Source organism: Melanerpes formicivorus, unplaced genomic scaffold (genome assembly GCF_026170545.1).
Source record: "Melanerpes formicivorus ecotype bairdi unplaced genomic scaffold, bMelFor1.0.p_v2 SCAF_102, whole genome shotgun sequence".
Lineage (NCBI taxonomy): Eukaryota > Metazoa > Chordata > Aves > Piciformes > Picidae > Melanerpes > Melanerpes formicivorus.
The window spans coordinates 1,744,027-1,759,116 of record NW_027142454.1 but is presented as its reverse complement, the minus strand read 5'-3'; the positions used below and the strand labels follow the sequence as shown (position 1 = coordinate 1,759,116).

Genomic DNA, 15,090 nt, shown 5'->3' with positions numbered 1-15,090 from the left:
CCTAAACCTCCCCTGGTGCAATTTGAGGCCAATTCCTTTGGTCCTATCACTTCTTCCTTGGGAGAAGAGACCGACCCCCACCTTTCAGGGAACTGTAGAGAGCCAGAAGGTCTTCCCAAGCCTCTTTTTCTCCAGGCTGAACAGCCCCAGTTCCTTCAGCCATTCTTCACAGGCCTTGTGCTCTAGACCCTACACCACTTTGTTGCCTTTCAATAAACACCAAAGCTTTAGACCCTGGGAGGTGGACATCTGCAAGTCCAGCTCTGGGCAAGACTTCTCCAGTCTCACCCTGGTGTTGTTTCCTTCTGCTCTACAGCTCTCAATCTGATCGGTCCCCGCGCGGTGGATGTCCTCTCAGAGCTGTCCTATGCCCCAATGACTGCAGAACACTTTCCATCTCTCTTCTGCAAGGTGAGTGGCAGTGCTTCCTTCCCCCTGCCCCTGCCAGGCTTTCCCAGGCATGTGTAGAAGTAGGGGAAGAACAATGGCTTGGGTGGGTGGAGGGGAATGGAGGTTTACTAATAGAGCTTCACTGCAGTTGGTAATGAATCACAGAAGCATTGAGGTTGGAAGAGGCCTCTGAGATCATCCAGTCCAACCACTCACCTCCAAACATCCACCTAGAGCTCACAGTGCCACCACTGCTGCTGCCATCACCTCCCTCAGCATCCCATCTAGGCAGCTTTCAAACCCCTCCAGGGATGGTGACTCCACCTCCTCCCTGGGCAGCCTGGGGCAGGGCCTGAAAACCTTTTCTGGGAAGAAATCTTTCCTGAGGTCCACCCTGAACCTCCTCTGGCACAACTTGAGGCTGTTTCCTCTTATCCTGTCACTTGCTGCATGTAAGAAGATACCAACCCCCACCTGGCTCCAGCCTCCTTTTAGGGAGCTGCAGAGGTCTCCCCTCAGCCTCCTCTTCTCCAGACTAAACCCCCCCAGCTCCCTCAGCTGCTTCTCCCCAGCCCTGTTCTCCAGACCCTTCCACAGCTTTGTTGCCCTCCTCTGGACCTTCTCCAGCTCCTCAATGTCCTTCTTGGATTGAGGGCCCCAAATCTCAACCCAGGACTCAAGGTGCAGCCTCACCAGTGCCCAGTACAGGAGCACCATCACCTTCCTACTCCTGCTGGCCACACCATTGCTGATCCAGGCCAGGCTGCTGGTGGCTTTCTTGGGCACACTGCTGGCTCATCTTCAGCCAGCTGTCGACCAACACCCCCAGGTCCCTCTCTGCTGGGCACCAGGCTCCCTTTAACTACTTCTCTTAGGTTTCCTCTTGCTGAAATCCAGGAGAACCCCCATGTGTGTTCAGTGTCCACTCCCTGTAGGCTTGGAGCCTTTTTCATGTAACCCATCAAGGAGCTGTCATCCAGAGGGGCTGCTGGGCTCAGCCACTCAGTGTCCCCTGCCACCTTAGCAGGCTGAGCAGATAACTGCTGCTCAACTCCAATCTGGTATCTAGAACACCACCCATGTCCTGACCTAGTTCCAAGGCTTCTCGTCAGGCTTCCAGGCAGCGATGAAGACGTTCGGGTAAGGTGACATCGCTGCTTCAATCTGGAGCTGCTCGGCAGGTGTGTGCTGGGGGAGGAGCTGCAGTGAGGAGGGGGAGGGAGGACAGCTTGGTGTGGTTGGGTTATGGACTCTGCTCCCCTTTTGGATGATTTCCCCCCCCCTCTGCTCCTGCAGGAGATGAGTGTGGGCTATGCCAACGGCATCCGTGTGATGAGCATCACCCACACGGGCGAGCCTGGATTCGTGCTCTATATCCCCATAGAGGTAAGAGCAGGTGGGAGCCTCAGCTAATTCAGACACTTGGTTGCATGCTTGATGAGAAACCATTTCTGGCTTGACTCAGGGTAATGAAATCATAGCATTGCTTGGCTTGGAAAAGCTCTCCAAGATCATGTAGTCCAACCATCAACCCAACACCACCGTGGCCACTGAACCGTGGCCCCAAGTGCTGTCTTGACCTGGTGCTTGGTTTCAGCTCCCATTTGGGCTGGCTTCCATGTTACTGGGGTTGTGTATTAATGAGGAAGTGTTTTATCTATTCCTGAACCTGCCCATTTATCACAGACCCACAGAGCTGCTTGGCTTGGAAAAGCCTTCTAAGGTCATCCACTCCAAACAGCAAACCCAGCACCACCATGGCCACTAGATCATAGAATTGTCAGGGTTGGAAGGGAGCTCCAGGCTCAGCCAGCTGCAACCCCCCTGCCATGGGCAGGGACCCCTCACACCACAGCAGGTTGCTCACAGCCACCTCCAGCCTGGCTGCAAACACCTCCAGGGATGAGGAGGAGGCTTCCACCACCTCCCTGGGCAACCTGTGCCAGTCTCTCACCACCCTCCTGGGGAAGAACTTCCTCCTCACAGCCAATCTGAATCTCCCCACTTCTAGTTTTGCTCCATCCCCCCCACCCCCATCCCCGAGTGCCATGGCCACACATTTCTTGAGCACCTCCAGGGCTGGTGACTCCACCACCACCCTGAGCAGCCCGTTCCAACGCCTGGAACACCTCTGGGCTGCTCCACTGGAAAGCTTCCTGCAGGCACCAGGGGGAACTTCCCTGCTTCGTGCTGCGTTCCGCTGGGGGCTGAGCTCTTCTCCTGCGAAGCAGCAGGGGCGCAGCCCCGTCCCTGCCGCTTCCGGGGGCTGGCTGTCCCTTTCTCCTGGTGTCAGCCTGCAGCTCCTCGTGTGTCCCCCTCCTTCCTCTGCAGTATGCCCTGCACGTCTACAATGAGGTGATGAACATGGGGCAGAAGTACGGGATCCGGAACGCCGGTTACTACGCGCTCCGCAGCCTGCGCATCGAGAAGTTCTTCGCCTTCTGGGGGCAGGATCTGGATGCTTTTACCACTCCCATGGAGTGTGGGCGCGAGTTCCAGGTCAAGCTGGACAAGGTAAACCCTCCTCCTGCCCTGGGGTGGGTGGGAGAGGATTCAGCCAGGCTTAGGCAGGGAGAAATAGAATGGGATTCGACAAGGGCAAGGGGGGAGGCTTGCACCGGGGAAAGAACAACCGCATGGAGCAGGAGAGGTTGGGGACTGAGCTGCTGGAGAGCAGTGAAGGGGAAAAGGACCTGAGGGTCCTGGTGGGTGGGAGGTTGACCATGAGCCAGCAAGGTGCCCTTCTTGGAGTGAGGGACCCAAAACTGCCCCCAGGATTCAAGGTGTGGCCTCACCAGCGCTGAGTACGGAGGATGGGGATGATCTCTCCCCTACTCCTGCTGGCCACACAGTTGCTGATCCAAGCAGGAGGCTGTTAGCCTTCTTGGCCACCAGGCACTTCTGCTGCTGCCAGTAGCGCTCCAGGCACTTGCCAAGGAGGGGCAGGTCCCCTGGGGAGGGGAGGAGAGGAGAGGAGATGCCAGACTGGCTTCCCTCCATGCCTCTCCTGCCCAGCTCCACCTGCTCATCTCCCCCAGCTCCTCCCTGCTCAGCAGGCAAACCCAGCCCTGGCCCACTGCTGTTTACTCTGAATCCTCCATGGGGTGGATGAGAGGAAACAAACTGTTCCTCACCTCCAACCTAAACCTCCCCTGCTACAACCTGAGGCCATTTCCTCTTGGCCCTTGGGGAGAAGAATCCAATCCCCACCTGGCTCCAGTCTCCTTCCAGGGAGCTGCAGAGTGAGGTCTCCCCTCATCCTCCTCTCCAGCTCCCTCAGCTGCTCCTCCCCAGCCCTGTTCTCCAGACCCTTCCCCAGCTTTGTTGCCCTTCTCTGGACATTCTCTGGACCCTCAGTGCCCTTCTTGGAGTGAGGGACCCAAAACTGCCCCCAGGATTCAAGGTGTGGCCTCACCAGCACTGAGTACAGAGGATGAGGATGATCTCTCCCCTACTCCTGCTGGCCACACAGTTGCTGATCCAAGCAGGAGGCTGTTAGCCTTCTTGGCCACCTGGGCACACTGCTGGCTCATAGAATCATTGAGGTGGGAAAGGACCTCTTAAGATCCTCATGTCCAACCTTCTACTCAAGCCCTCCATGACCACCAGAGCATCATGTTCAGCCTTGAGTGAGCAGCCAGGGAGGATGCCAAACATTTCTTAGGGTGCTCTATAAGGCAGAACATTCTCTACTGGCCCCTGTTGCAAGAAGGCTCTGGAGGTGCTGGAAGGTGTCCAGAGCAGGGCCAGGAGGATGAGCAGAGGGCTGGAGCTGCTCTGCTATGGAGACAGACTGAGGGAGTTGGGGCTGTTCAGTCTGGAGAAGAGAAGGCTCTGAGGAGACCTAATTGTGGCCTTGCAGTATCTGAAGGAGGCTACCAGCAAGCTGGGGAGGGACTTTTGAGGGTGTCAGGGGGTGATAGGATTTGGGAGGATGGAGGAAAAGTAGAAATGGGGAGCTTGAGATTGGCTGTGAGGAAGAAGTTCTTCCCCAGGAGGGTGGTGAGAGCCTGGCCCAGGCTGCCCAGGGAGGTGGTGGAAGCCTCCTGTTGATGCCTGGAGGTGTTTGCAGCCAGGCTGGAGGTGGCTGTGAGCAACCTGCTGTGGGGTGAGGTGTCCCTGCCCATGGCAGGGGGGTTTGGAACTGGCTGAGCCTTGAGGCTTGACAGCTTTGTGGTTCCATGGAATGGAATAGAATGGAATAGAATAGAATTAACCAGGTTGGAAGAGACCTTTTGAGATCATCAAGCCCAACCTATCCCCCAGCACCATCTGATCAACTCAACCATGGCACCAAGTGCCTCAGCCAGGTTCTTCCTGAACACCCCCAGGGGTGGGGACTCCACCACCCCCCTGGGCAGCACATCCCAAGGGCCAATCTCTCTTGCTGGGAAGAACTTCTTCCTAACCTCCAGCCTGAACCTCTCCTGGCACAGCTTGAGACTGTGTCCTCTTGTTCTGGTGCTGGCTGCCTGGGACAAGAGACCAACCCCCACCTGGCTCCAACCTCCCTGCAGGGAGTTGCAGAGAGCAAGAAGGTCTCCCCTGAGCCTCCTCTTCTCCAGGCTAAGCAACCCCAGCTCCCTCAGCGTCTCCTATTAGGGCTTGTGCTCAAGGCCTCTCCCCAGCTTTGTTGCCCTTCTCTGGACACCTTCAAGTCCTTCTTCAACTGAGTGGCCCAGCACTGGACACAGGACTCAAGGTGTGGCCTAACCACTCCAGCCCCTCAGTGTCCTCCTTGCAGCGAGGGGCCCAACCCTGAAGCCTGTATTTGAGGTGTGACCTCACCAGTGGCCCAGTGCAGGTCCTGCAAAGGGCTCGAACTGCCCAGCGCAGCTCCCCCTTGCACCCCCCCGGGGGTCTCTGCCGCAGCCCCTTCCCCGCTGCGCCCCTCCCTGGCTGAAGCCTCCTCGTCTCGCTCCCCCCCCTCCTTGCTCAGGGCCTGCAGTTTGTCGGGCAGGAGGCGCTGCTGGAGCAGAAGCAGCAGGGGGTCTACAAGCGCTTCACCATGTTCATCCTGGAGGACCACGACACGGACACGGACCTGTGGCCCTGGTGGGGGGAGCCCATCTTCCGCAACGGCCGCTACGTGGGCAAGACCACCAGCAGCGCCTACAGCTACACGCTGGAGCGCCACGTCTGCCTGGGCTTCGTGCAGCACTTCGACGAGCAGACCGGGCAGCAGCTGGTGGTCACCACTGACTTCATCAACCAGGGCGACTACCAGATCGACATCGCCGGCCAGCGCTTCCAGGCCAAGGCCAAGCTCTACCCCTTCAGCTCCCTCTTCGCCCAGCGGCGCCGCAAGGACGAGGTGGAACTGAGCGGCTACCAGAGGGAGTAGGGCTGGGGCCTGGCTCCTGCTTCCCTCCCCCTCCCCCCCATCCTCTCCCATCTTCCAGCCCTCCTCCTCGCCCCCTCTGGACTCGGCTTTTGGCCTTTTTTCCCTTGGTTTCCCCCCAGAGTGTTCATTGTTTTTGTACCTCTTCGACCTTTTGTTGTCAAGCTTTCCCTCCCCCCTCCCCCAGCCCTGCGTCTCCCTTCCCTTCAGCCCTTTGCTTGCCAGCCCCACGTCCCCGTGGACGAAGCACAGCGCCGGGACCGCCTCCAGGTGCCCGCGGCAGGAGGCCTGAGTAGGAGCAAAGCCCAGCAGTGGTGATGGGAAAGGGTTTGGATGAGTCCCCCCGAGGGCTTCACTCTCCCTCTCCGGGGACAGCAGGGACCTGCTGAAGGCTGTGGCTTCACCCTGCTCTCCACCTATTACATTGGCCATGCCCGCAGCAATAGGACCATCAGCTACCTCACTGGCAAGAGACAGCTCGGTGTGAGCAGAGCCAGGGGAGAGGTTTTGGGGGGCAGAGTCCAGCCCATCTCTACCCCTCGTTGTCCACCACTTTTGTTGTCCCTGAGAGGGAGCCAAGTGGATTCAGCCATCAGGTCACTGCTGGTAAGTCTGTGGCTGGGACTGGGGTTTTTGGAGCGAGGTCACTCAGAAGATCAATGTGGGGAGGGGGGAGGGGGTTCACTTCTCTAAAGGAAGATGGGTTTGGGGGGTTCTGAACAAAAATGCTGGTCCCTAAGCAGGACTGGTGCTGGTGTTTGGTGGTGACAGCAGCGTTGAAATGCTGCTTCTGGGCTGCACGGCCTCCAGCCTCTTTGTGCTGGGTGTGACTCAGTCAATCTCCTCTCTGGCAGGGGTCGTGCAGCAAACACAGCTTGTGCTGGTTTGGAGAGCTGGAGCAGCAAGAGGGGGACAGCATTTTCTGGCTTTAGCTGCTTGTGGTCACGTTGGAGCTGAGGGGAGAAGGCTCAGTGGTGGTCTCGCCTCTGGTGCTGGCGGCACTGCAAGAAACAGTGGTGCTGGGGAAGCTTCTCCAGCAGCTCCTGCTGGCCTGGGGAAGTTGTCTTCTATGTTTCTCCTCCCATCTGTTGCACTTCTTGCTGCTCTCTCTTGGCAGCACCTCAGCTGGGAGGGGGTTGTGTGGGGAGAGTGCAGCAGGGGGGGGGTTCCAAATCGCTTCCCTTTAGCAAAGCTCTTTGCTTCCTGCTCCTTGTGCAGGAGCTTCAGGCGGCGGAGCTGGGATCCAGCCCTGCTTCAGGGGTCAGAATGCACCAGTGGGGAGTGGTGGAGGAGTGGGGGTGCTGAGCTGTACTGCACACCTTTACATCTTTTTCTTCTCCCCATGATGAGCACAATCAGCAAAGCAAAGCTGCTCCTGATCTGCCTGAAAGAGATGTGGTGAGAGAGCATTTGCCACCCACATACTCACCGTGGGCTTTTCTGCTCCAGCCTCTCTCTTGCCTGCAGCTCAGACACAACCTTGCCCTTGTCAGCCATGAGGAGCACTTGGTGAGGGACACTTGAGGATCTAAAACCCATTCTGGGGGCACTTTCTTGTCCAGTGAAGTGGCATTAGTGGTGTAAATACGAGCTCTAAACCTTGCTTGTCTTCGCGCTTTGAGTTTGCTGTCTGCTGCTCGAGTTGCTGCAGGGCTGCCCAGGGGGATGATCCTGGGCAGGAGTTGGATGACCCTGAGGCAGCAAAGGTGAAAATCCAGAAGCTTGACACCTTAGAGCAGGTTGGCAGAGCGAGCTCCCCCTATCCAGAGTGGTGCAGAAGCTGGGAAGCCTTTGGGAGTTGGAGTTTGAGGGAAGCTTGGAAGAGGCTGAAGGGTTTGGATGTGTGGTGTAGTAGGTAGCTGTAGAACGTGGATGGCACTTGGAGCAGGAGCTCCTCGGTGAGTGGTGAATCCCTCTGTAGTGTGTGACCTCCCTGAGGAGCTTCAAGCTGACATGCAGAAGCTGGGCCAGGGTCTGCAAGGTGACCACATCAGGGACAGCTTTGGGGGCTCTCCCAGCTGCAGGTGGTGATCATAACTTGACTTCCACTTTCCTGGGTCCTTGCTCTCTGCATGGAAATCCCACCTGGGCTGTCAGGATGGAGTGCTTGAATGAAAGCTTCATGAGGCACCTGGTAGCAGTTTGAAATCCAATTGCTTCTTGCATCTCTCTTCCTGTGCTGAGGGACACTGCCCTGTTCCCATGCTGGATGTGGGTGCCAAGGAGGACCTCTGCTCTACCAGCCTGTCCCCTAGCAGCAGCACACCAGGTCACTCAGCAGCACTTGGCCATCTTCTTGTCCCTTCATTGCTTCTGGGGGCACATTGCTGCACCTTCCTTACCCAGAGACAGAGGTGTTCAACCATGCCTGATACTTAAGGCTGTGCCTTGGAGCAGTCCTTTATTGCCCATTTGCCACTGGCTGCTTCCTCAGGAGCAAGCAGAGCACGCTGAGCTCAAGCACTTGGTGGCGGCGCAGCCCCTCCAGGCTCGGCGCAGCCCCTCCAGGCTCGGCGCAGCCCCTCCAGGCTCGGCGCAGCCCCTCCGCCTGGGCTCAGCCCCTCGGGCTCGGCGCAGCCCCTCCAGCCTCGGCGCAGCCCCTCCGGCTCGGCGCAGCCCCTCCAGCCTGGGCGCAGCCCCTCCGCCTCGGCGCAGCCCCTCCAGGCTCGGCGCAGCCCCTCCGCCTCGGCTCAGCCCCTCCAGCCTCGGCTCAGCCCCTCCAGCCTCGGCTCAGCCCCTCCAGCCTCGGCTCAGCCCCTCCAGCCTCGGCTCAGCCCCTCCGCCTCGGCGCAGCCCCTCCAGCCTCGGCGCAGCCCCTCCAGCCTCGGCGCAGCCCCTCCAGCCTCGGCTCAGCCCCTCCAGCCTCGGCTCAGCCCCTCCAGCCTCGGCTCAGCCCCTCCAGCCTCGGCGCAGCCCCTCCGCCTCGGCGCAGCCCCTCCAGCCTCGGCGCAGCCCCTCCAGCCTCGGCGCAGCCCCTCCGCCTGGGCGCAGCCCCTCCGCCTGGGCGCAGCCCCTCCGGCTCGGCGCAGCCCCTCCAGCCTGGGCGCAGCCCCTCCGCCTGGGCTCAGCCCCTCCGGCTCGGCGCAGCCCCTCCGCCTGGGCTCAGCCCCTCCAGCCTCGGCTCAGCCCCTCCAGCCTCGGCTCAGCCTCTCCAGCCTCGGCGCAGCCCCTCCGCCTCGGCGCAGCCCCTCCAGCCTCGGCGCAGCCCCTCCGCCTGGGCGCAGCCCCTCCGGCTCGGCGCAGCCCCTCCGGCTCGGCGCAGCCCCTCCAGCCTGGGCGCAGCCCCTCCGCCTGGGCTCAGCCCCTCCGGCTCGGCGCAGCCCCTCCGGCTCGGCGCAGCCCCTCCAGCCTGGGCGCAGCCCCTCCGCCTGGGCTCAGCCCCTCCGGCTCGGCGCAGCCCCTCCAGCCTCGGCGCAGCCCCTCCGGCTCGGCGCAGCCCCTCCGCCCTGGCGCAGCCCTTCCACTCGGTTCTCTGCAGAGCTAAACCAAGACCCAGCTTGGAAGGTCAGCAGCAGGCTGTCCCCCACCAGTGGCTCCTTCCTTCCTGAAGCATCACTTCACTTGCAGAAAGATTTTAATCCTCTTTGTGATTCTTTCGGGGGCTGGTTTGTTCTGGCTTTGCCCCTGAGGTAGGGCTGCCTGTTAGCTCCTCAGACAGCTCTCTGCTGCAGGAGCCTCTTCCCCCCCAGCCCTTCTGACAATGGGATTGCATTTCCTCAGCTGCTCCTTGGCACGGTGCCTGCTTAGGTTTTCTCTTCTGTCTGGAGCCAGTCGCTTCCTCAACAGCAAAAACAACAACAGAGTGCCAACAATTCTCCAGCAGGCTGGGAGCTGCAGCAGCACTTTCTGGGCTGGTGTAGGGGTTGCTGTTTGATAACCATCAGCTGGCAGCTCATTAAGGGCCTCCTTTAGCTCTCCCTGCTGGGAGTTCTGATTCTTGGGTTAGATTCCCAACCTCCTCTCTTCAGCTGCTCCATTTCCTCTCTGGTTAGGGGTTTTTTTGTAGCCTGAAGGATGGCAGAGGAAAAGTTTTCCCCTTCCCCAACTTGATTCCTTCTGGAGGGGGAGCAGTTGGATGGTGTGGTTTGAAGTGCTGCTGGATCCTGAGTGTGAGGCAGGGCTTTCTTTCTAGGGCTGTGTTGCCTTCCCAGAGGGATTAAGTGGTGATGTAAGGCTCTGATCCCCTTTATCTCTGATGACTCAAAAGTGGAGGGCCTAAAAAAAGGAGCAGCAGAAGCAGCTGAAGAGTTTGCCACCTTCAGGAGATCCTGGGATTAGAAACTGGATCTCAGGAGCTGCCGCACCGCGAGTCAGAGGTGCTGCGAGCATCCAGCGGGCTCGGCAGCTCGGCTCTGCTCGGCCACCACCGTGCTCAGCATGCCCTCTGCTCGGGAGGCTGCTCTGCTTCCCCTCCTGCATGGGCAAGGCTGCAAAGCCTGGCTGGGAGACACCTCAGACAGCATCCCCTCCTCTGCAGGGAGAGTGGGGAGCAGCAACCTGCTGCAGCCCGCTGCCTGCTGCCACTCTGTTGCAGCCCTGCTGCCCCTCTGCTGCAGTCTGGTTCATGCTGCAGCCCTGCTGCCCTGCTGCCCTGCTGCAGCCCTGCCACCACTGTGCTGCAGCCTGGTTCATGCTGCCCCTCTGCTGCCCGTCTGCTGCAGCCCTGCTGTCCTGCTGCAGCCTGGTTCATGCTGCAGCCCTGCTGCTCTGCTGCTGCTCTTCTGCCACCCTGCTACAGCCCGGTTCATGCTGCAGCCCTGCTGCCCTTCTGCAGCTCTGCTGCAGCCTGCTTCATGCTGCAGCCCTGCTGCCCTTCTGCTGCCACCTGGTTCATGCTGCAGCCCTGCTGCAGTCCTGCTGCCCTACTGCAGCCTGGTTCATGCTGCAGCCCTGCTGCTCTGCTGCCACCTGGTTCATGCTGCAGCTCTGCTGCAGCCCTGCTGCAGCCTGGTTCATGCTGCAGCCCTGCTGCCACCTGGTTCATGCTGCAGCCCTGCTGCAGCCCTGCTGCAGCCCTGCTGCCCTGCTGCAGCCTGGTTCATGCTGCAGCCCTGCTGCCCTGCTGCAGCCTGGTTCATGCTGCAGCCTGGTTCATGCTGCCCCTCTGCTGCAGCCTGGTTCATGCTGCCCCTCTGCTGCAGCCTGGTTCATGCTGCAGCCCTGCTGCAGCCTGGTTCATGCTGCCCCTCTGCTGCAGCCTGGTTCATGCTGCAGCCCTGCTGCCGCCTGGTTCATGCTGCCCCTCTGCTGCAGCCTGGCAGTCACAGCGCTGTTGGCAGTTCCCTGGAGGCCTGCTGGCCAAAGAATGGAAGCAGGCCTGGAGGTTTTGTTCTTGCAGGTGACTTTGTGAGACTTGGGAAGCTGCAGCTGGGGCTTGGGGTGAGCAGAGAGTTAGAACTGAAGCTGTGGTTTGGCTGCAAATGTTGTGAAGCTGAGCATAAAGCCCAGTGCAGGAGAATTGATGTCACCCTTCAGGGACAGTGGGGGAATTGATTTGTCTCACCCCAGAAGTCAACCTCTGAGGGGGGGTTGGTGGTGCTGGTGGTGACTCCATCTGGACCTGCATGCTGGGAAGGCCTTGGGGAGCCTCTGTAAGGGGCAGCTGGGCAGCTTCTTGCACCAGATGGTTCCTCCAGAGGTACCTCTGCCTTACCCTTGTGGCCCTCCCCACGTCCTCATGCTGTGTGCTTGAGCACCTCGTGAAGTGCTGCTAGAGAAGGGGAACTTCCTTGTCCCTGTTTCATGGTCAGAAGGTCAAAGGAAAGCTCTTGGGAGGGGGATGTGTTCTGCTTCAGGAGAGTGTGTTGCAGTGATTTTTCACATCTGCCTGTGCCAGACTTGGTTTCTCCTTCTCTCCTCCCTCATGCTGTCTCCAGCATCCAGATTTGATGTGCCTCAGGGGACAGGTCCTTGTTGTTGTTCTCTTGTGGCCCGGAGGGGAGGCTGTGTGAAGCTTCCACTGCCATCTCCCACTCTTGCTGGAAGCTTGGATTCCTCCTTTCTGCTGCTGCTTCATCCAAGCTTCATTGTGGCTGTGCCTGCAACACCTCCAAACTCCAAGCCTGTGCTGCTGTAGGACCTCTTGTGCACAAGGTTCTTCTCTTCTTTCTGCCTGGTGCTTTGCTGACTGAGCCACAACCTGACAACATCTGGCTTTAGATCTGCCTCTCTGCATCCATTCAAGCTGTTCAGCTTTTGGATAGTGCAGACACCACCATCCAACCCCCCCCCCAGGTGTTGGTGCTTGCTGCATATTCCATCCTTTAACCCTCCTACTCCCTGGGCCAGGCTTTTCCCACTCTCCTGAGGGCCTCTCTGATCTCCTTCCTCAAGCAGCTGAGCACATCCAGTGGCTTTTGGCCACCAGAGAGCTTGGCATGGCCAAGTCAAAGCAGGCAGAGAGGGGCAGAGCAGAGGTGGAAGGAGTGGTTGTGCTTTTGGCCATTGCTCAACCACTTCAGCCCAGCTTTGGAGAGGTGAGCAGCCCTCCAGAAGGATAAGGCCTAGCTAAGCTGCTCCCTGAGCTCAGCTTTGCTAACCCTGTCCTTCTGGCACAGTTTTGGTTACAGTTTGGGGGGGAATCCTCTTAACCCAGGTTTGGTGGAGTGGGGGAAGTTGCCTGCCAAGGGGCAGAAGTTGCTCTGCTTCAAACCAGAGCTCTCAGCTCCTGCTGGTGCCCTGCAACCTTCTCAGCTCCTTCAGCTTGGTCTTCTCAGCTGGTTTTTCTGGCAGTGCTTGGCCAGCTCCATCTCCACCCATTTTTTTTGGGGGGGTGCTTTTCTGTCTCAAGTTTCCTTTCCCTTCATGACTGGTCTGGGGTATGGTTCCACAAACAAAACAAGCACTGAGTAAGGGGCATAGGGCTTAGGGGAAGAAGGGATTGAAGCCATCAGATGGCTTCAAGCTGTCTTCTAAAAGGCATTGGAGGATTTTTCTTTGCACTTTACACTTTCCCTGTGCTTATAGCCCCAGGCAAGAGCAGGCTTGGGGGCTTGAGAGAGAGGGGGTGGGGGTGGGGAAAAAAGAACTTCAACTCTTGGTGAACTGCCTTACAAATCAGCTTGAGGTGAGGTGTTTGAGGCCTGGCCTGTGCCTGGCTGCTGTGTGCCCCCAGCAGGCACAAGCAGCAGCAGAGGTTTGTGCGGTGGGAGAGCCCTGAGGATGGGGGAGAGCTGCCCCTGCAGTGTGCTGGAGCTCCTTGTCCTCATGCAGCTCTCTCTGCTGCCACCTTCCTTCCTCTGTTGGGTGGTTGGTTTGTTTGTTGGGGTTGTTTTCCCCCCTGCCAGAAGTGGCTTTGTTGGCTGGAAGAGTCGTGCTGTGCCGGGGTTTGCTTCCCTCCCCTTTAAAGCAGTGAAGCCTGGGTTGATGTGAAGTGCTCCCAGTGTCCCCTTGCGTTCAAGGGAAACAAAGCTCTCTGCCTGAGTGCTTCCCAGCTGTAGCAGCTGATGTTTGCAGGCAGGGAGAAGCAGAGGGCAATCTGCTGCTGCTCCTCCTCATGTTTGGTGAGGTGGCTCTGAGACTTCTCAGCTCCCATTTGGCTCCAAAGCTCTGCTGCCTTCCCCGGGTCAGGCTGGCCTCTGGCTCCCAGCACAGCGCAGAGAAGCTGCTGATGGTTCAGGGATGAAGCAGAGTGAAAGAGAGGCTGGAGGGAGGTGTTGCCCCTTTGGTACTGATTGGTTTGCTGAGCTTCCTCTTTGACACCTGCCAGAGCAGAGCAGCTCCTGTGGGAGCCAGCAAGAAGTCCTCCCTGGTCCCCTTGGTGTGGTGGCACCACCAGGATGGCTTCCACAACACAGCTACCTTCCCCAGAGCAGAGCAGCTTTCCCTTGCTTACACTCCCAATGTAACCAGAGGCAGAGGAATGTCCTTGAAGCTCTTTTGAGGGCTTCTGCCACCCCTCCTGGCCAGGCTTGCAGCAGGGCGCATCCCTGCTCAGAGGGACTCCACGGGGGAAGCTGGGAAGGAGCTGGCTGCTGGGGACGTGTGCTGCAGCTTGGAGCTGAGGGGGGCAAAACCTTTGGGCCCAGATCAGCTCCTTGCTGCTGCTGCTGCTCCCAAGACACTGTGCTTGCTTTCTGGGGCTCTCTGCTCTCATCCCAGCTCTGCACAGTGGTTTTTACTGGGGACCTGAGCTCCCCACTTCTCAGCCAGGTCTCCCTGTCCGAGCTCTCCTGGCCCTCTGGTGAACTTCACCTGCGCCTCCCTTCTCCACCAGCGCTTCTGGCTGTTAGGCTGCACCAATTTCACTTCTCCAGACCCCCCTCCACCCTCTCTTTCCCCTTCTCCAAACCTTTCATCCATCTGCCCAGCCCACACTTTGCAGAGCTGAGAGGGTTGCTGAGGGCTGCTGCTGCCCCAGCCTTCGGAACAACTCGAGCTGGGACTTCTGCTCAACGTTTTCCTAGTGCCTTACGCTCATGAATGTCCTGCAGTGGATGTAGCTGAGGAGGGGGGCAGAGCAAGGAGAGCAGCTCCAGCAGAGCAAGGAGAGCAGCTCCAGGAGCCTGCTTCCCCAGCCACCAACAGCCATCTGCCTCTGCCCTGCTGGTGCCACGGCAGGCAGCCAGCCGCAGCTCGTCCCCGGGGTGATGCTTTTCACTGCCGCCCAGCTCCAGGGCTGCGGAACTATTACAGCTGGTGACCAGCCCAGGAGAGGAGCTGGGGGCTCACTTCTGCCAGTCTGGGACTCAGAGGGCTTGAAGGGAGGCAGAGCTGCTCTGGTGGTCCAGCCAGAGGCCGGGGAGCCGCTGTTGCCCAGCGCACAACTCGGGGTGGGTTTGGGGCTCGGGGCTGGGGCCCCGTGCTGCGTGTCCCTGGCGCTTCCTTCCGATTCCCCTTTGGGTTGGCTTCCACGTTGCTAGGTTTGTACATTAATAAAGAGGTGTTTTAACTACTCCTGCAGCTGCCCATTCATCACAGGAAAGCCCTCTAAGCTCCTCCAGTCCAACCAGCCACCCAGCCCCATCCTGGTGTGCCATGGCCACACCTTTCGTGAGCACCTCCAGCCCTGGGGACTCCACCACCTCCCTGGGCAGCCTCTGCCAGGCCCTGACCACGCTGCCACCAAAGAGATGTTTGCCTCCTCTCCAACCTAAGCCTCCCCTGGCACAACTCCAGGCCATTGCTTCTCATCCCATTGTGATGCAGGAGCCTGGTGTGTCCTGGAGTCAGGGAATCCGGTTGGAAGAGACCTTGAAGGTTGAATCCAAGCCTTAACCCAGCCCTGCCAGCTCCCCACCAAACCATGGCCCTCAGCACCACGGGGCTTTGAAATCCCTCCAGGGGTGGGGCTTCCACCACTGCCCTGGGGAACCCTTTTGGATCAAGGAAGAAAGGGTTGCTCATGTCCAACCTGAATC

At 59.2% G+C, this 15,090-nt stretch overlaps 1 protein-coding gene across 2 annotated transcripts in view; it reads left to right on the top strand.

Moving 5' to 3' along the window:
• The window catches only part of PDPR (pyruvate dehydrogenase phosphatase regulatory subunit), a 37,284-nt gene extending 30,416 nt beyond the window's left edge, over positions 1-6,868 (top strand). Inside the window, exons 15-19 of one of the 2 annotated variants that reach the window (XR_010990848.1) lie at positions 317-411; positions 1,687-1,776; positions 2,722-2,904; positions 5,330-6,337; positions 6,586-6,868. Coding sequence is in view for 1 of the 2 variants with exons in the window: in XM_068166525.1 (XP_068022626.1) it covers positions 317-411; positions 1,687-1,776; positions 2,722-2,904; positions 5,330-5,734 (773 nt within the window). In the remaining variant the exon portion in view is untranslated. Of the gene's footprint in view, positions 1-316; positions 412-1,686; positions 1,777-2,721; positions 2,905-5,329 lie in introns of both variants that reach the window. The other variant, XM_068166525.1, reaches the window with a different exon arrangement.
• Positions 6,869-15,090: the final 8,222 nt, after the last annotated feature.